Source organism: Benincasa hispida, chromosome 9 (assembly GCF_027475165.1).
Source record: "Benincasa hispida cultivar pf3 chromosome 9, pf3_genome.v1.1, whole genome shotgun sequence".
In the NCBI taxonomy this organism is placed as follows: domain Eukaryota; kingdom Viridiplantae; phylum Streptophyta; class Magnoliopsida; order Cucurbitales; family Cucurbitaceae; genus Benincasa; species Benincasa hispida.
Genome location: NC_143486.1, coordinates 94,927,765 through 94,947,899, shown reverse-complemented (window position 1 = coordinate 94,947,899; position 20,135 = coordinate 94,927,765). Strand labels below are relative to the sequence as shown.

Here is a 20,135-nt window from a genome sequence, read left to right as displayed (position 1 = left end):
AACTACTAATTAAAATTTTAAAATGAGAGAAAATTCTGGCACATTTATCTCTAGAATTCGTTAGATTGAAGTCTCATAACCGACAATTCCATTTACACTATATTTCTATTGAGAATTGATACACGGTCTCATAACAAACGATTTCGTACTGTACTTCTATTGAGAATTTATACACAACATACCAATTACACAATACTCGAAAAAACTGTTAATCAACCATACCAGGGGTAATTTGGGGATTAAAAAATATATGTCATGTATGCGGCATACTTTTGACAAAAATCTTATTATTTACGTTTGTTGACAAAAATCAAAAGGAACCCCCAATTTTGCTATTTCCTTTAATTTTTAAAAACTTAACTGATGTACACACAAGTAAAGGAAAATTACCTCAAATTTTATTCAGCTCTCAAATGATACAAAGTTGTCCTTTATATAGGGAGGCAACCAGTTACATTCTGTTAAAGATGACCGACCGGTTTAGTAGGTAGCCGATTATGCAACAAGTTTAAAAGAAAATACAGTTAAAAAATAACCAACAAGAGATTATGTTCCTACATCAAATCCTTTCCTTAGGAAGAATAACACGTCCTAGTGTTAAGTAGCTAGGTTGAAGTCATCTGGTGGGTTGTATGGGAATATGTCAGTTACATTGAAGGTTGGACTTGTCCAAAGGTCAGGGGAAGGTCCACCTTATAAGCATTGTCGCCATATTTTTCCACGATGTAAAAATGTCCTATTTTCTTGTTTGTTAATTTGTTATGCGAGCCAGCTGGTAGCTAGATTTCTTTAAATGAATCATGAATAAGTCTCCATTGACAAAGGATTTTGGTTTTCGATGAGCATTAACAACTTCTTTATACTTGGTTGGCTTCCTCCAAATGAGCTCGAACTTTATTATGTATGTCTTTGATTTGTTGAGCCATGAAATGTGCTTCTCCTCTAAGATCAACATTAGAAGGCAAATTAGAAAGATCAAAAGTGAGTTTAGGTAATCTAGTGTATATGATTTCAAAAGGAGACTTCCCTGTTAAACGATTGACCATATGATTGAATGCAAATTCTGCTTGAGCTAAAGCAATGTCCCACTGTTTTGGTTTGTCTCCACTAAGACAACGGTTAAATTGCCAAGAGTGTGGTTTGTTACTTCAGTTTGTCCATCCATTTTTGGATGACTGGTTTTGCTATAGAGTAGTCCTGTACCAAACCTTTTCCGTAGAGATTTTCAAAAGAAGCTCATAAATTTTACATCCCTATCGAAAACTATAGTTTTAGGAATTTCATGGAGATGAACAATTTCTTTGAAGAACAAGTTTGTTATATTTAAAGCATCTGTAGTTTTTTTACATACAAGGAAGTGTGCCATTTTACTAAAACGATCTACTACAACTAACATCGAATCATTACCACGTTGAGTTTTAGGGAGACCAAGTATGAAATCCATTGAGAGGTCTTCCCAAATAGTGTGTGGTATAAGTAAAAGTGTATATAAACTGTGTTTTAGCTAGACCCTTTAGAAGTTTGGCAAATATAGCACCTTTCAACAAAGTTGGTTACATCTTTTTGCAACTGAGGCCAATAGAAACTGGAGTTGATTAAAATGATTGTTTTATCCCTACCAAAATGTCCAACAAGACCACTAGCATGAGCCTCCCTAATGATAGATTCTCTAAGTGATGTGTGAGGTACGCAAATAGTTTCTCCCTTAAATATATACCCATCTACAATGTAAAAGTCTTTCGAAGGAATGTGGTGAGCAAAATCATTCCAGATTTTTTCAAAATCAGGGTCGGCAGAGTATAAATCTCAAATATGGTCAAAAGCTATGATTTCACCTTTGAGAAGAGAGAGAAGAGTACCTTTTCAGCTTAAGGCATATGCGACTTTACTATCATTGCTTTTAGTGTATTTAATGATGAAATCAAACCTTTGAAGAAATTGTAATCAACAAGCGTGCATCCTGCTGATCGATTTTTGGGATTGTAGAAACTTAAGAGAAAAATGATCAGTGAGAAGAACAAATTCTTTTCCTAGTAAATAATGTTCCCAAGTCTTAAGGGCCCTAACTAGAGCATATAATTCTTGCTCACATGTGGACCATTTCTGCCTAACACTACTTAACTTTTCACTAAAAAATTCAATGGGATATTTGTTTTGTGACAAGACAGCTCCAATGCCAAGGCCAGAGACATCAACATTGGCTTCAAATGGTATTTGGAAGTTAGGTAAGGCTAGAACTGGGCTAGAAGCAAGAAGTTATTTAAGTATATGGAAACTGTCATTTTGATCATTGCCCCAATGAAAATTGTTCTTTTTTAAGACAATCAGTAGGTGGTATTGCAAAGGAACTAAAATTTTTAATGAAATTTCTATAAAAAGAAGTTCATCCTAAAAACATTGGACTTCCTTAATTGTGGTAGGTTGCTGCCATTTATTAATGGCCTCAAGTTTCTTATGGTCTACTGCTATTCCATCTTTGCTAATTAAAAATCCTTGAAAATGAATTTGAGAACTTAGAAAACAAATTTTTTTAAGATTGATGACTAATTTATTATCGTGCAGTACCTTAAAAACTGAATGTCAATGTAACATATGATCATTATAGCTACAACTATAAATAAGAATATCATAAAAAAAAAAAAAAAAAAAAACAACTACGGATTTATTTATAAATGGTTGTAAAACTTGATTCACTAATCTTATAAATGTACTTGGTGCGTTAGATAATCCAAACGGCATAAAAAGCCATTCAGATAAACCATCATTAGTTTTAAAGGACATTTTCCACTCTTCTCCTAGCTTAATTCGAATTTAGTGGTATCCACTTTTTAAATCTACTTTTGAAAATAGAGAAGCTCCTCGTAATTGATCTAGAAGGTCACTAAGTCAAGGTATAGGAAAATCTATATTTTATTGTGATCTTGTTGACAACCCTACTATCGACACATAATCTCAAAGACCTATCCTTTTTAGGAGCTAACAAGGCAGGGACTTCACAATGGCTCAAACTAGATTGAATAAGGCCTTTACTTAGTAAATTCTGAATTTGTTCATGTAAAATGGTGTATTCTTTAGGGCTCATCCTATAGTGGGGTAGATTAGGTAACGTACTATAGGGAATGAGGTCTACTTGGTGTTGAATGTTTCACAACAGTGGTAAAGAAGAGAGTTCTAACTAGGAAACTTGTCCAACAAAGATTGTACTTCGAAAGGTATGGGGACAGAGGATTCTTTAAAGATATCTTGCTTTACTACTAAGGCAACTGGAGGTTCTTTAATTTTCAAGAAATCGGCTTTGGTAGTTAGTGTAAAAAGTTTTGATTGATGTTTTGTAGATTTCTTATTTTCCCCCATTTCCTAAGGTAGAAGGACAATTTTCTTACCTAGCCACATTAACTCATAGGTGTTGCTTCTTCCTTTGTGGATCGTTTGGTTATCGTACTGCCATGATCTACCTAACAATATATGGCAAACGACCATGTCAATAATATCACAAACTACTTGGTCTTTATATTGATTTCCTATAGATAGGGAAAAAAGCATCGTTCATGAACTGAAGCTTCTCCACCTTTTTTAATCCAGCTTATTTTATAAGGATCAGGATGAGCTTCCGTCTTAAGGTTAAGCGTGTTTACCAGTTTTTTTATACAATATTTCCATAGCTACCACTATCAATTATTACTTGGCATACTTTTGAAGGAACTTTTAACAAAGAGATCCATGAGCGGAAGCGAGATCGTTCCAAACCCCATTGTGACAGAACATATACATTTACAATCTAACAGTAATAGTTTTGCAAAAATCTAAATTACAACATGCTTTCAAAAGGGAAATACTAAGGTTTAAGTGAACTTACCCTTGAAGAACTATTCTTCTCGTTCCCTTGAACTCACTACACGATCGTTCACCAACATCAACGAATCTACACTTGAACAGCAATCTCCTCGAACAAGGACAAATCTACAGTCGTACCTCAAACAACAAGAAGACACCACTAGCAGGCTACCTTGATATTCTCGATGTGAGAATCCAGGAGTTGTGGGCTCTGTAGGATTTGGTAGAGGGTAGGAGAAATTTTCAGATCGTGTAGACGATCAAGTAAGTTGAAGATAGATTTAGTCTATCATATAGACAGTGTCCTCGATCGTTTAGAAGATAAATGACTGTCGTAAAGAAACCCTGTTACATGATCGTGTATGCTCTCAAGCTATCGTATAGCTATATCTTTTGATCGCACGATTCACAAATTCGTAATGATCGCTTCGTGTAAAAAATGAAAACAATTTTCCTTTTATCCATGAATTATCATAACTAATCACAACTTCCCACTAAGTTGGTTATGGGAGAAAAAACCATAACCAATTATCCTATAATTGATTTAATTACAAATATAATCAATATATTCATAACCTATAATTTTAATATCACATCTCATGCAATATATAAACCATTGTTCTTTTTCTCCCTTATAGCATTTAATAATAATTTCTCTAATTAATGTATCTAATACATTAAGTCGATTATATCTCATATAATCGATACAATTTAATTATATCATATATAATCAAATTTTCTCTTGTTAATTTGAACACTTCAAACTAACCCAAAAACTGATTCTCAACATGAATCTATTGAGCTACCAAGGGGACTTTATGCACCTGTAGCTTGAAGCTCCAACGGTATGTGAATAACTGACTAAACTCTTTAATCACGATATCCACCATCCGTTAATTATCGGGCATTCTACTAAAGACCGACAGCTGCACGCTTCACGCTATAGATATATTTATGTGTATATTAGATATAACCAATCAACAGTGTGATGACCCTTCACAAATCACTCATAAATATAGTCAGGTCAATTTACCGTTTTACCCCTGTAATTACATCTAACTTCTTAAGTACCACTGATTCCTCTAATGAACAATACATCATAGTCCTACTATGAGTAAATCCTTCTCGAGCCAAAAGAATGTATGGCGTCACATTATTCAAGTCTCGGAATCAACCCTTAAGGGAGCAATTTATCTACTTACCTCTAAATCGGGGAAGGAGTGAATTCTGTCTTGTGTAGCTGAGTTCCTAGCTCCCCAATCAAACGAATCCATAAAGTGGTAGGTTTGAGTCGGCGATCTGGCCACTCGCACCCATACAAATCAAAGGACTGCCCTCATAGGTAGGAGTTTCCAACTCACTCAGGATTAAGGTCATGTTACTTATGGTCATCCTAGTGAAATGAAAGTCTCTGTCATGAACGGCGTTATATAACGAGACTAAACATTTCGTGGTCCGGTCTTATACAAATTCTTTTATATAAAGTATCCCCGTTTGCATGTCTAATACATGAATGGTCAGGATTAGACGCTCGTAGTACTTTACAACACTTGCAACATCTATAAAGTGGGCCACACTCGTAGTGTCAATAGGATAAGGTTTCCTTCATTTATCCATCTACTACAGACTATTTAGGTTATCACTTAAAGCACGATCCACTTGTATGTCATCATATACATACTTAAGGTACAACGATAACCAGGGATTTTAGTTTATTGGTTTGTGGTTAATGCAACAAAATATCTCATATATCAAAGACTGTAGTGGAGAAAATATTTCATATTATTATATCACATAATTTTGTTCATATACATGTTTACAAACTACTGAACCCTACAAGATTTAGGGCATCAACCCCAATAATCTCTCATTTGTTCTAAAGCTAGTGGGGTGTACAAAAAAATTACAAGTACAAATCAATAAACTAGGGCATAAAAGCCCAGTACAACAATACTCTCACTTGCCCTAGTCCAGCCGCAGACGGTCCCGTAGACCTATGCTTTGAAGGTGACCCTCAAACACTATAGCCGTGAGAGCCTTCGTAAACGAATCAACAACATTGTGCTCCGAAGCTATCTTCATGAAAATCATGTCTCCTCGATGCACAATCTTTCTGATAAGATGATATTTTCGCTCAATATGTTTGCCGCGCTTGTGACTCCTAGGCTCTCTGGAATTCGCCACAACACCACTATTATCATAGTAAAGGGATGAGCCTAGACATGTCTGGAACAACTTTGAGATCAGTCAGAAATTTTCGGAGCCAAACGACCTCCTTAACAGCTTCACAAGCCGCTATATACTCGGCCTCCATAGTGGAGTCAACGATGCACCCTTGCTTAATGCTTCGCCATATTACAACTCCTCCGTTAAGAGTGAACACTTATCCCGAAATGGATTTTCTAGAATCCTTATCAATCTGGAAATCAGAATGTGTGTATCTAGTAAGGATCAAATCCTTAGATCCATACACAAGCATGTAGTCCCTCGTTCTCCGAAGATACTTGAGGATATTCTTAGCGGTAGTCTAATGACCATGTCCTGGATTAGACTGATATCTACTAACTATCCCCACAACGTAGCAGATGTCAGGTCTAGTACATAACATCGCATACATCAAACTACCAACGGCAGATGCATAGGGGACTCGTCTCGTTTCCTCAACCTCTTGAGGTGTCTTAGGACATTGCTCTTTAGACAATGTAACTTCATGACGAAAAGGCAAAAGGTCCTCTTGAAGTTCTGCATCAAGTACTTGATCAACATCTTGTCAATGACGATGCCTGACAGTGCTAGCACTTTATTCTTTTGATCACGAAAGATTTGAATACCAAGAACAAAATGAGCCTATCCCAAATCTTTCATTTGGAATTGGGTCGCTAGCCAGTTCTTAATTGAAGTCAGTAAACCTACATCATTCCCAATGAGTAGGATATCGTCTACATATAACACTAGGAATACTACTAAACTGTTGATGATTTTTCTTGTAGACACAAGGCTCATCAACGTTTTGGTCAAAGCCATAATATTTGATCACAGTATCAAACCTTATGTTTCAAGATTGAGATGCCTGTTTCAATCCATAAATAGACCTATTCAGTTTGCAAACTTTTTGCTCCTGATCTTGAGCTATGAATCCCTCAGGTTGCACCATATAAATGGTCTCCTCAAGATTCGATTCAGAAAGGCAGTTTTGACATCTATTTGCCATATCTCATAGTCATAATATGAGGCAATGGACAGGAGGATGCAGATAGACTTAAGCATGGCAACAGGTGAGAAAGTCTCCTCATAGTCAACATCCTCCACCTGGATATAACCCTTTGCCACAAGTCTAGCCTTGAAGGTTTGCACCTTCTCATCAGCACCCCGTTTCCTCTTGTAGATCCATTTGCAACCTATAGGTTTAACTTCATCAGGTTGATCTACAAAATCTCATACTGAGTTGAAGTACATAGACTCTATCTCGAGATCCATGGCTTTGATTGATTCATCTCTGTCAACATCCTTCATTGTTTTCTTATAAGACAACGGATCCTCAACCTCGCCATCAGCTACCATAGCCAGGATTTTAGTTAAACCCATATAACGAACAGGCTATCACTTCTTGGACGATGCTCTCTTATATGATCCACCTTAAGGAAGGTAGCGTTCGTCGACACAAACACTTTGTTTTCCTTAGGATCATAAAAGTAACCTTCTCGTGTCCCTTTGAGGTAGCCTACAAATAGGCACAGCCTCAAACATGGTTCCAATTTCTTAGGATTAGCCTCAAACACATGTGTTGGGCAACCCCAGATGTGAAAGTGACACAAACTAGCTTTACGCCCGTTCCACAACACCAAAGGTGTTCTGGCAACACTCTTGAAAGGAACACAGTTGAGGATATAGGCAGCAGTCTCTACTGCAAAACCCTAAAACGAGTCCGGTAAGGAAGCATAACTCATCATCGACCGAACCATGTCCAACAGGGTTCTGTTTCTCCTCTCCGATACACCATTCTGCTGAGGTGTACCAGGTGCTGAGAGTTGAGAAACGATTCCATGTTGTATCAGATAGTTTTGGAACTCAGAATCCTAAAACTCTCCAACCTGCTGATCGAAGTGTCTTAATCCATTTATCTAATTCGTTTTCAACCTCAGCCTTGGACTCTTTGAACTTTTCAAAGGATTCCGACTTATGTTGCATTAAATAAGCATACCCATATCTTAAGTAATCATTAGTAAAAGTGATGAAATACTCGTAACCTCTATTGGCTCGCACATTCATCGGACCACATAGGTCTGAATGTACTAACTCTAGAGGCACTTTGGCTTGATAACCTTTTCCAGTAAAAGGTATTTTAGCCTTCAAGGCATGACTCGCATACAGGTAAAGAATTTTCCTCTAACTCGTTCAAAAGTCCATTTTTCACCAATCTCTCAATTCTATTGAGATTAATGTGCTCTAATCAAAGGTGCCAAAGTTAGATATTTTCTTTAGGAGAAATTTTAAGTCGTTTATTTTGAGTTATGACAGATTTAAACATCTCTATATTATGGAGGAAATTTGTTGCTAACGATCTTAGCACATACAAATTATTTTCCAATAGAGCTGAACATATTTCAACACCATCTTTAAGAATAAAAACTTTATTCATTGAAAAGTTAAGGGTGTATTTACATTCAAGCAGACACATTACAGAAATTAAGTTCCTCTTTAATTCGGGAAAAACATATACATCATATAAAATGAGAAACCTATTATGTAAAGTTAACTGGAGGTCTCCCATTGCCACAGCTAAGACGACGTGCCCGATGCCTACTCGCATCGTCATCTCACCAGTCTCAAGTTACCGCCAGGATCTAATCCCCTGAAAAGAAGAACAAATGTGATTAGTGGCCCCATAGTCTATGATCCAGGTAGAAACATCATTCTCCACTAAACAAGTTTCCAGAACTAGTAAATCACATTTACCTTGTCTGTCCTTGGCCTTAGCTTTCTTCCTCTCCTTGAGCCAACATGGGCAGTTCCGCTTCCAGTGCTCGTACTGGTTGCAATGAAAATATTTTCCTTTTTTAATCGACACTGGTTGCCTACCCCGCTGTGCGGCAGGTTGTGGTTTAGATGGTGCCTTCCTCTACCCCTTACTATTCTTCTTCTTCTTCCACTTGTTAGTGTTGGAAAAAGAAGGTGCAGACTTAGCTTCAGAGGTCGAACCTTTATGGAACTTTTTAGATGATGAAACTACATTTGCCTCACCAACTGTCTTCTTCTTGCTTTTCAGCAAGGATTGGAACATCTACAACTCGTTGAGGAGAGTTGTAAGGGTGTAATCAACCTTGTTCAAAACAACGTTGCTTACGAAGTGCATGAAGCTTTCTAGCAACGTTTGCAGAATAATGCTAACCTGGCTCCCCTCATCGATGCGAGCCTCGTTCATCTCTGCCACGTTAAAGTGGACCATCATGTTCAAAACATGTTCTCAAACAGATGTCATCTTGGAGTTGAAGATGCTTTTTAGAGCTTCATGCTTGAGCTGTCTAGACAGTTGTCCGAACATTCCATTCAGGGACTCTATGATCTCACGTGTAGTACCATGGGCTCATGCTTCTTGGCTAAGACATCGCTTATGCTGGTCAAGATGTAAGCTCGGGCCTTCTCGTTCGCCCGTGTTCATCGCTCATACGCGTCTCGAACATTTCAAGCAGTAGTAGGGGCTGGAATAGGACACTCCTCCGTAAGGACGAATTGAAGATCATCGATGATTAAAATTGTAAGTATCGAGTTTTTCCAACTAGCGTAATTGTCGCCAGTTAATTTATCGGTGGCTAACAAAGCTAATGTCGCAGTTGCCATAATAAAAAGTTGTTGAAACAAACATAAACAAACTTAATAAGTCAATGCATTACCACTTTTAACACCAATTTTATGTTTTAGCAAAATAGTTTATTGTACCCTAAGTGAAAGACATCTATTTTGTAATGATACCCCAGCGAGGCAGGAAAAAAGTCACCAGTGGGGTGATCAAGTGCCCCTTCACTGGGATGAGACGTTCTCAACCATTAGACAGAAACAACTCTTGTAACTTAATCTAACAGTTACCATTTTTCGGTCCAGAATATGTTAACCTTTAGCAATTTCGATAAGTGTAACCCCTCATTTTAGGCCCTAGAGTCTCGCCCTAATGCGCCCACCTTAGGGGAAAAGCAGATTAGGATAAGAGACTAAAGCGGCCTTATCCTATATAGAAGATCAGATGAAGAGTTGTGCAAAACTGCCATCCTTTAGGAGGACACTCCCAAGGTGCCTCGAGGTGATGGATAAAACGTTATCCAACCTAATGAGAGAGATCGTGAGATATGTTGTCACACGTCCCGCTCCCACTTACTATGAACATTCTCTCTATTCACCTTGGTATTGACCTACCCAAACACCATCTTTTAGAGGGACACTCTCTGGGTGCGATGAGGCGAGGATAGATCTCACGGTGTGAATTTTAAGGAGAAATGTGTAGAGGTTTAAGTGAAGTATCTTATACCCCAAGTACCTCCCACTGAATGTTCTACCTAGGGGTTCATTAACTTAGACAATCTAGCTACTAATTTTATCTAAGTATGAGTTTAATTTGCTAAAAAAATAACTCTTGCTTTTGACAATTAAACAAGTTCGAATCAAGTCTCATTAAATACTTTAATAGACTATCATCGAATTTGCATGCATGCATCAAATCTATCTAATTCACCTTTCTAGGTAGGTTCCCAAGTAGAGGTGTTCTATTTCCATCACCTTAAATATCTCAGCCTAGTCAGAACCTGTCTTAGACAAAAGGTCCCTTATAGATAGATTTGCTACATATTTAATCTTTTATTAGTCAATTTGATCTTATTAAACTGATTAAAAGATTAAACTTACATTTCTAATCTCATTAGAACTGTGATATTAGGTCTATCTCCATCAAATTTTAAAACTCTTTTAAAACCTTATTAAACCTAAGTTTGCATGCAAGTCTTATTGATTTTAGTTCTAATTTCTAATATAACTCTTATAAACAGAAACAACTAAAACTATTCACATTGCTAAGCTAGACTAGGTATTTATAACTTTTATAAATTAACCTACGTATCATGCCTCATGCAATGTTCATTCATTACTATATATAACTCTTATATATTCATGTAATTAACCAAACATACATGTTTTCATACACCTTTATACTATAACACTTATAATATAAAGATGATGCATGGATATGCTTAATGCATGCATAAATATAACTCTTATATTATATGATGCATGAGCATGCTTTAAAGTAATTTAGTCATGCAAGCTACTATATCATAACTCTTACAATATAGAGATGATACATGACAAATGCATAATCTATGGTGGATTTTAAAACTATATGGCATACTTTATGACATATAAAAAATATATATATCACATGTACATTCATCAAGAATCAATGGACCAAGATGATTAGCCCAAGAACCGAAAAAATAAAGCTAACTATTACAAATCAACAAGCTAACCGGTTCAAACAGGCGAACCAGGTCTTGAACCGCCCGGGTAAGCATCGTTCCTTTGATCGTATAACAGCTCCATGTGATCGTATAGTGACGCTAAACGAAAATAAATGATCGTATAGCACGGATCGCATGCTTATGACTATGCGATGAAGCATGAAAGCGACGAGATCGTGTAGCGCACATCGTGTAATGCACGTCTAAATGATCGTATAGACAACAACTATGCGGTGAAGCATGATCATCTAAATGATCGCGGAGCAAATGTCAAGTATCGTATACCAAGTGATAGAGTAACCAAGGACTATGCGATGAAGCATGCTAGCTAACTCAATCATTTAATGCGCGCGCCTACCATGCAACGAGAATTAAAACCTCAACGATCGTTTACCTCATCGTCTACACGATTAGGTAGCCAATGCTACACGACCGAGTAAACACTTTATCCGATTGTTTACATCGACCATGAAATCGTTTAGCAAATGCTACACGATCAGGTAGAACTTTTCTATACAATTGTGTAGCTAAATCTAAACGATTGTTTAGCTTGGGCTACACGACACGGCCAACTCTTGGTCTTCTTCCACGATGAGAATGGCATCTTCACGCTGAAGCTTCTTCATGAACGACTCTTACAGACTCAAACACTTTGAATACAGACTCGATAGCATTGCATTATGCCCAAAAACACAGGGGCCCTTACAAATGAACTTGAAATGTAAAGAAAGCTTTAAAGAACAGAGACAACCATCCCGAAACATCTATCGACTCAAATCCACAACTACATCTAACATTTAAACGTATTGCAGACTACATAAAACCCACCTCAACTGTAAATGTAATTTGATGCATCAATGGAATTTGGACTATCAGAACAACCTGACTCTGACACCAATTGAATGAACTCTTAACAAAGAGACCGATAAGCGAAGCAAGATCGTTCCAAACCCCATTGTGACATAACATACACATTCACAATATAACAGTAATAGTTATGCAAAACTCTAAATTACAACATGCTTTCAAAAGAGAAATACTAAGGTTCAAGTGAACTTACTCTTGAAGAACTATTCTTCTCGTTCCCTCGAACTCACTACACAATCATTCACCAACACGAACGAATCTACACTCAAACAACAATCTCCTCGAACAAGGACAAATCTACAGTCGTACCTCGAACAACAAAAAGACACCACTAATATGCTATCTTGGTATTCTCGACGTGAGAATCCAGGAGTTGTGAGCTCTGTAGGATTTGATTGAGGGTAGGAGGAATTTTTCAGATCGTGTAGATGATGAGTAAGTGGGAGATAGTTTTAGTCTATCGTATAGACAATGTACTCGATCGTTTAGAAGATAAATGACTATCGTATAGAAACCTTGTTACACGATCGTGTATGCTCTCAAGCTATCGTATAACTATATCTTTTGATCACACGAATTCGTAATGATTGCTTCATGTAAAAAATGAAAAAAAAAAAAAAAATCATTTTATCCATCAGTTATCATAACTGATCACAACTTCCCACTAAGTTGGTTATGGGTGAAAAAACAGTAACCAGTCATCCTATAATTGATTTAATTACAAATATAATCAATATATTCATAACCTATAGTTTTAATATCACATCTCATGCAATATATAAACCATAATTCTTTTTCTCCCTTATAGCATTTAATAATAATTCCTCCAATTAATGTATCTTAAGTCAATTATATCTCATATAATTGACACATTTTAATTATATCATATATAATCAAATTTCCTCTTGTTAATTTGAACACTTCAAACTAACCCAAAAACTGATCCTCAACATGAATCCATGGAGCTGCCAAGGGGATCTTATGGACTTGTAGCTTGAAGCTCCAACGGTGCGTGAATATCTGACTAAACTCTTTAATCACAATATCCACCATTTTTTAACTACTGGACATTCTACTAAAGATCAATAATTGCACTCTTCCCGCTACAGATATATTTCTATGTCCATTGGATATAACCAATCAACAGTACAATGACCCTCACAAATCGCTCGTAAGTACAATCGGGCCAATCTACCGTTTTGCTCCTGTAATTATATCTCTCCTTAAGTACCACTGATTCCTCTAATGAACAATACATCATAGTCCTACTATGAGTAAATCTTTCTCGGGCTAAGAGAAGGTGTGGCGCCACATTGTTCAAATCTCGGAATCAGCTCTTAAGGGAGCAATTTATCTACTTACCCCTAAATTAGGGAAGAAGTGAATTTCATCTTGTGTAGCTGAGTTCCAGCTCCTCAATCAGACGAATCCCCAAAGTGGTAGGTTTGAGTCGGCGATCTAGTCACTCGCACCCATACAAATCAAAGGACCTCCCTCATAGATAGAAGTTCTTAACTCACTCAGGATCAAGGTCATGTTACCTATGGTCATTCTAGTGAAATAAAAGTCTCTGTCATAAACGACATTATATAACAAGACTAAACATTTCGTGGTCTGGTCTTATACAAACTCTTTTGTATAGAGCATCCTCGCTCGCATGTCTAATACATGAATGGTCAGGATTAGACCATTTGTAGTACTTTACAACACTTGTAATATTTATAAAGCAGGCCACACTCGTAGTGTCAACAGGATAAGGTTTCTCTCCTTTATCCATCTACTACAGACCATTTAGGCTATCACTTAAAGCACGATCTACTTGTATGTCATCACAAACATGCCTAAGTCACAATGATAACCAAAGATTTTAGTTTATTGGTTTGTGGTTAATGCAATGAAATATCTCATATATCAAAGACTGTAGTGAAGAAAATATCTCATATTATTATATCACATAATGTTTCTTCATATACATGTTTATAAACTACTGGATCCTACGAGATTTAGGGCATCAACCCCAACAACTTTACCATTTACCATGCACCGAGTCTGAAAAAGGGTGTTTCTTTGTGGGTGCCTTTCTTGTTTAGGTGTGAGAAGGATCTTTTGAATTATGCAAGAAAGCTAGTCCCTTCATCGGCTTTGTAAAAAATTGGCTTCTTCATTGTAATCTTAGTTTTCTTGGGTCGAATCTTCCTCTTCATGAATAGTAAGAGTTATCCTCTATGGACGTTCATTTGTAAGATGTCTTTTGCAGTCCACACCAAAAGCATTTACCTAGAGTAGGACGATTATAGGGGTTATAATTTTTCTAGGAATAATACCATCATTACCTTTACTTGTGGATGCTATACCATCATTACCTTTACTTGTGGATGCTCCCTTCTTAGTTTGATCTTCTCTTCGGTTCATAGAACTTCTGTCTTGGGGAGTAGGAGATTTGTTGGGATCAAGATTTGTTTTCTTGTAGGCATTCTGGTTCTTTCCCCATGTGAAGCGATTGGAGGAATTCTTAATTAAAGTTGATTTTTCTTCTTCTTCAACCTTGGTGGCTAGGGCAATGGCGTCTACAAGATAGGCCAAAGGATGTAGATTAACGATTTTCTTGATGTCTTCTCGAAGTCCATACACAAATCTTGCAATTTGTTGTTGTCGGTTTCAGGCAAGTTATTTCTTGCACCTAGAGATGGAATTCCCCGGTATAATCAACAATGGAGCGTTCCCCTTGACGACATTATTGGTATTTACTGTAAAGTATTTGTTGATAGTTCATGGGAAGGAATCGTTTCTTCATTAAACGCAACATTATATGCCAACTTCGAATGGGAGGTTTGCCATAATATCTCCGATTATTCTCAATTTGCTCTCACCAAGCGAAGGCACAACTTTGAAGCTTGTATGCAACCATGTGAACCTTCTTTTTCTCGATCGTGTTAATGTAAGTAAAGAAGTTTTCTACATTTTTAACCCAATCGAGGAGCTTTCAATGTCCATTCGACCATTAAAAGGTGGTAAATCCATTTTAATATTGTAGTCGGGTTATTCTTGGAATTCTTGGCCTCCCAATTGCCTTCTTGGAAACCTTGGAAACATTTCTTATACCGAAACTTCATTATTTCCGAGGAGTCAGAATCATATCCCATAAAACTGGGTAAAGAAAAGTCATTAGACCTTATCATTCTACGTTCTTGAGGGCTTCTTAAAGATTGGCCTTTCCTTCAGTGGGAATTCTTGGAGTCCTGTGGATGAAAGTGAGGGAATTCATCTGCAGTGTAAGGTTTTCTATGACTTTGGTGATTGTAGAGAGCTGTTTGTTGATGTCCACGACTGCAAGTTCAACATCATTCAAGTGGCCTTCAAGGGTAGAGGAAGCTTCCACAACCATGGTGATTGAAGGGGAAGAGATCCGAATTTGACAAGAGTCAACCTTGGATCGGGACTCTGATACCACTTGATGTATACAGAAGTAAACGAAAATTATCTCAAATCTTATTCAGCTCTCAAATGATACAAAGTTGTCCTTTATATAGGGAGGCAGCCAGTTACATTCTGTTAAAGATGACCGGTTTAGTAGGTAACCAATTATGTAACAAGTTTGAAAGAAAATATAGTTAAAAAATACTAACAAGTGATTATGTTTCTACATCATTAACTTTTCAAAACCTAGGCATTTTTTTGTTTGGACCCCTCAAAATGGGTCATCCGTACTACCTTTTTGTAAAGTGATGTTTTTTTATTAAAAAAGAAAAAGAAAAAAGAAAAATTACAAAATTCGGAGTCAAATTAATATTCCAATGCGTGTTTGAGAGTGATCTTGAAATTGTTAGAATAAATATGACTTTAATCACTCAAAATTAATTTAATATTTAATTTTACGCTTTTCAATACAATTTTCATATCATAAAATCGATTTTGAATTATTAAAAGCATGTTGGAGAGTGATTTTGGAAACGACAAAAGTAACTTTAACTATTTTAGAATCACTTCCAAATATTCTATTGCATTAAGAATTAACTCTATAAATCCACCCAATAATAATCAACTTTTAAATGGAACCCTGTCTAGAATACAGTCCCAATGATCATTGATAGTCCAATTAGTCCTAATATCACAAAATGCCTCAAGTTACTAGGGCATTGGAAAAAAAATGTAAATATGAAAATTTCTAGCTCCACTCTTCTTGTTCAGTGTCAATTCTCTCCTAATAAATCCTATCATGTCAAATTAAGCCATGTTTTATAAATGGATGATATTCATATTGTCACAATATATGAAATCAAAATTCAACTTTTAGATTACAAATTAAAAAATAGATTTAATCTCTACATTTTTCTTAAATTAGAATTTAGTCTTTATAATTTAAAAAATTCTCAACTATTAATCGAGACAAAATTAAATTTGTAGGTAAAGAAAGAAAAAGAAAAACACTTTTTCTTAGGAGGGGGGCTCAAAAGAACCCAATTACCCGGAGTCCGGGCCCGCCGGGAACCTTAACGGTGGCGTTGATGATTTTGATTGGCGAGACGGAGGAGAAAGCGTCACCCACCTCCCATATCTCTACAACAAAACAAACACAAACAATCTCAAATCAACAATCTTCAACCACAAGCCAATTCCAATCAACCCTTTATATATTACCCTTTTGTCTCTTTTGATTCTGAATTCGTTTTTGGGTTGATGCGATTCGGAATGAGTTTCTCATCCAACCCACTCTCCCTCAGCGTTCCAGACGCCGCCTTCGATTCATGGCTTCGCGATTCCGGTTACCTTGAAATTCTCGATCAGCGGACCTCTGACCTCCACCGCCATTCTTCTGCCCCCGCAGCCGCTGCCCCCACCAGACCCACCCCTGCCGCTGCAGCTCCTTTAGCCACAGGTTTCTTCATCTCCCTCTTCTCTCGCATCGGGACCCTTCTCTCCATTTTTACCCTAAACCCCTTTGCCAAGCTCTCTGCTGCTGATTTTTCTGGGCCGACCCCTTCCTGGACTTCTGGGTTTGTTGGGTTTTTTGAGTCCTACTCGTTTCCTTCGTCGCCGGCTCAAGCTCGTCTTAGAGTCCACGAGAACGCCAAACGATATGCTCGCAATTACGCCTCCCTATTTGTTCTCTTCTTTGTCTGCACGCTGTATGTTCTTCTCTATCTCTCTTGTTATTTGTGTTTATTGATGGGGTGTGTGCTGGAGATTCTGTTCTTGAAGTTGAAGTTGTTATTTTTCATGGGGGTTGCGAATTGGGTTCTGTTTGGTTTTACTTGAAGGAGAGGGGAAGAGTACAAGCTATGAAAAAAATCGATTTGTTAAAGCGTTTTGATCAAGATATGATATGATGATGGGTTTAGTAATTTGATTTGATTTTTGAAGCTCATGGGATTATACACTTTTGGACCCTACTCGAATGCTGATCCCAATGTCAAACATATAGAAAGAATTACCAGCATGCCTTCTAAATTCTGTGCAACGAAAATTGTGACTTGCCTTTGACACATTTCAAATGGCTGGATTAAACGAAACTATCAGGCAGTTGCATTTGGGTTCTTATGTATTCCTTTTGTGGATTCAAGTGGTTTGACTGAATAGTGAATCACTGTTGCTATTGTTGGTCATTTCACTAGAGCACTATTCCATTACTAGTTTATGATTTTGCATGGAATGAACATAAGAAATGTTGGCTAGACATTTATGGCAGTATCCCGACCTTTATTTTACCAATTTCTTGTTTCTGAAGTCTAAATTCTTCTGTGGATGATTTCAGGTACCAGATGCCTCTTGCCCTCCTTGGATTGATATCTTGTTTAGCACTTTGGGACGTTGTTAAATTTTGTGGTGATAGGTGGGGATTAGATAAATATCCAGTTCTTTGGCAGTGTTTGGTTCGCATTGCTCAATGTGGTATGTTACTGATGTTTTAAAATCGTGTTTACTTACACACCTGAGAAGTTCCTCCCAATTCTTCCCTTTAAACATGTATTAATTAGTTGGTAATTTGTTTCATTGTTGCATTTTCACGTAGAGAACTTCACTTGAAAAATGATATACACTTATTTTTGGATATCGGTAGATATACTGATTACTATAGTATAGATCACCAGTGTAGATGTGGAGTTTTGGATCTCAAATTGAAAGCATACGAAGCTGTTGCATTTCTCATTTTTCAGCTAGCATTTTTTTATGCAGTCAGTGAGATATGCACTGTAATTGCTGCTTGTTGAATGGTATTGTTTTGCCTGTTCCATTTGGTTAAGATTACAAGCCCTAAGGCTATTGTTTTCTCAATTTAAGATGATTGAGAACTTTAGATAAGTTGTCCTTAGTTCTGGAAATGGAGCCAAGCCAATAAGTCGGCCAAGTGTGTAGCAAAGCATAATGCCTGCATGTTTGATGCTGGAAAAGTTTTACTGCTACTTGGGATCTGGGATCTTTCAAAACCCTTCTTTTTGAGACAGCTTTGTCGAATTATTGGACGTAAAATTCTTTCTACTGAACCCAGCTATATGCATTTATCTATCTTTTCCATGTAAATTACCATGCATGAGCTCACAATTGTTGCAACTGCTATTGTTATTTAATTACATAATATCTTATTTAATCTATTTTTTCTTCCGAATACTTAAACAAGTGTAATGTTTTGCAGTGACTGTCATCATCCTTTTATTTTGCAACTTTCAAATGGCAATCTTCTGTGCCCTTGGCATTGGATATACAGGTGACTCCAGAATTCTAGGCCATGTTATACAGTTCATTATTATCAGTTGTTCTTATCGCGTTTGAAATCTTGACAGGCATGATTTTGCATGCGGCATTTCGGAAGCTGACTCTCACCAAGCCCCCAGCTGCAGTAAGTCGGAAATAGCCAGTTACAGGCAACGATATTCGTCCTCCTATATTGCAAGTTATGTTCGACCAAGCTTACTGCAAAAGGTACCGAAATCTGATTCTGTGATGAGACGAAAAGTGTTGGTAATGCTGATTGCTATACCTTTGCATACCTCTTGCTTGAAACTTGAAAGCATGACTGATGTCCCTCAGAGGCCACTGTGCCTTGCTTGAAAAATCATATAATGGCATGGGGCTCTCTGACCGTCGGATTACCCGTTTCATGGTTTCATCTTCCTTTGTTAGAGGCTAGAACCAAGTAACAAGTCAAGCTCAAATCATGTGTAATTTGTTTGTTTTGTTGGTTATTGTATTAAGTATGGTTAGTTTGTAGGTTATACTATTATTACATGATATTTAGTTCCAGCTTATGACTTGTACCACAAATATAGCATTTTGTGCATTTTCTATTAATGAGAGTTCATCAGATTTCAGATGAAGTACAGAAAGCTCTAATTTTTCATGTCTCATAATAAGAAGCCTGAATCAATCCTTATCCATTTTGTGTACTTGGATATTATCATTTTGATAAAGGATATAATTGAAAATCTCAAAGTTCATGTTCTGGTTGCCCGATGTTATCCAATTCTGCACCTTCTTTTTGTTAAAGATGGCTCAAGAGTTTCTAATTCCCAATACTATTTGAGATGAAATATCAAAAGATGCAAGTGAGAATATCAAGTCAACCTTGTTAATTGTTTATAGATTAATTATTGGTGCTCTACAACATTAGAGCGATGACACTGGATAGATAAAAGTTTCACAATTTATGCATTCTCCATTCCTTCATCATTGAAGTTCTGTTAAACACATTTCATATTAATTTAAAGGCGACCCTTTCAACAGGGTTTGTGAATTTATAATTCTTCTAATCTTCGTTTGAAGCGTTTCACCGATGTGATTTTATAATTCTTCTATGACTAGGTTAGACGAATTATTTTAAGATCAGACCTTATAGGACAAAAACCAAGTTTCTTGGCTCGAGTCGAACACTGTACAAGATAATATAGATAATATAATTAGTCATGTTTGATTGTTTTTTACATGTAACTCAACCCA

At 36.8% G+C, this 20,135-nt stretch overlaps 1 protein-coding gene across 1 annotated transcript; it reads left to right on the top strand.

Annotated features, from left to right (window-relative positions):
- Window positions 1-16,644: 16,644 nt before the first annotated feature.
- On the top strand, window positions 16,645-19,516 carry LOC120086084 (PRA1 family protein H). Its single transcript, XM_039042520.2, has 4 exons — window positions 16,645-17,329; window positions 17,956-18,092; window positions 18,835-18,906; window positions 18,983-19,516. Exons 1-4 carry the CDS (start codon window positions 16,881-16,883, stop codon window positions 19,051-19,053), a joined length of 729 nt encoding a protein of 242 aa, XP_038898448.2. The 5' UTR covers window positions 16,645-16,880; the 3' UTR covers window positions 19,054-19,516.
- The last annotated feature ends 619 nt before the right edge of the window (window positions 19,517-20,135 follow it).

Excerpts from the sequence above, each read along its gene's own strand:
- LOC120086084 (XM_039042520.2), top strand. The coding sequence starts at position 16,881 with ATGCGATTCGGAATGAGTTTCTCATCCAACCCACTCTCCCTCAGCGTT. Across the intron at positions 17,330-17,955 it reads CTCTTCTTTGTCTGCACGCT|GTACCAGATGCCTCTTGCCC; the intron begins GTATGTTCTTCT and ends GGATGATTTCAG. Across the intron at positions 18,907-18,982 it reads CCTTGGCATTGGATATACAG|GCATGATTTTGCATGCGGCA; the intron begins GTGACTCCAGAA and ends AAATCTTGACAG.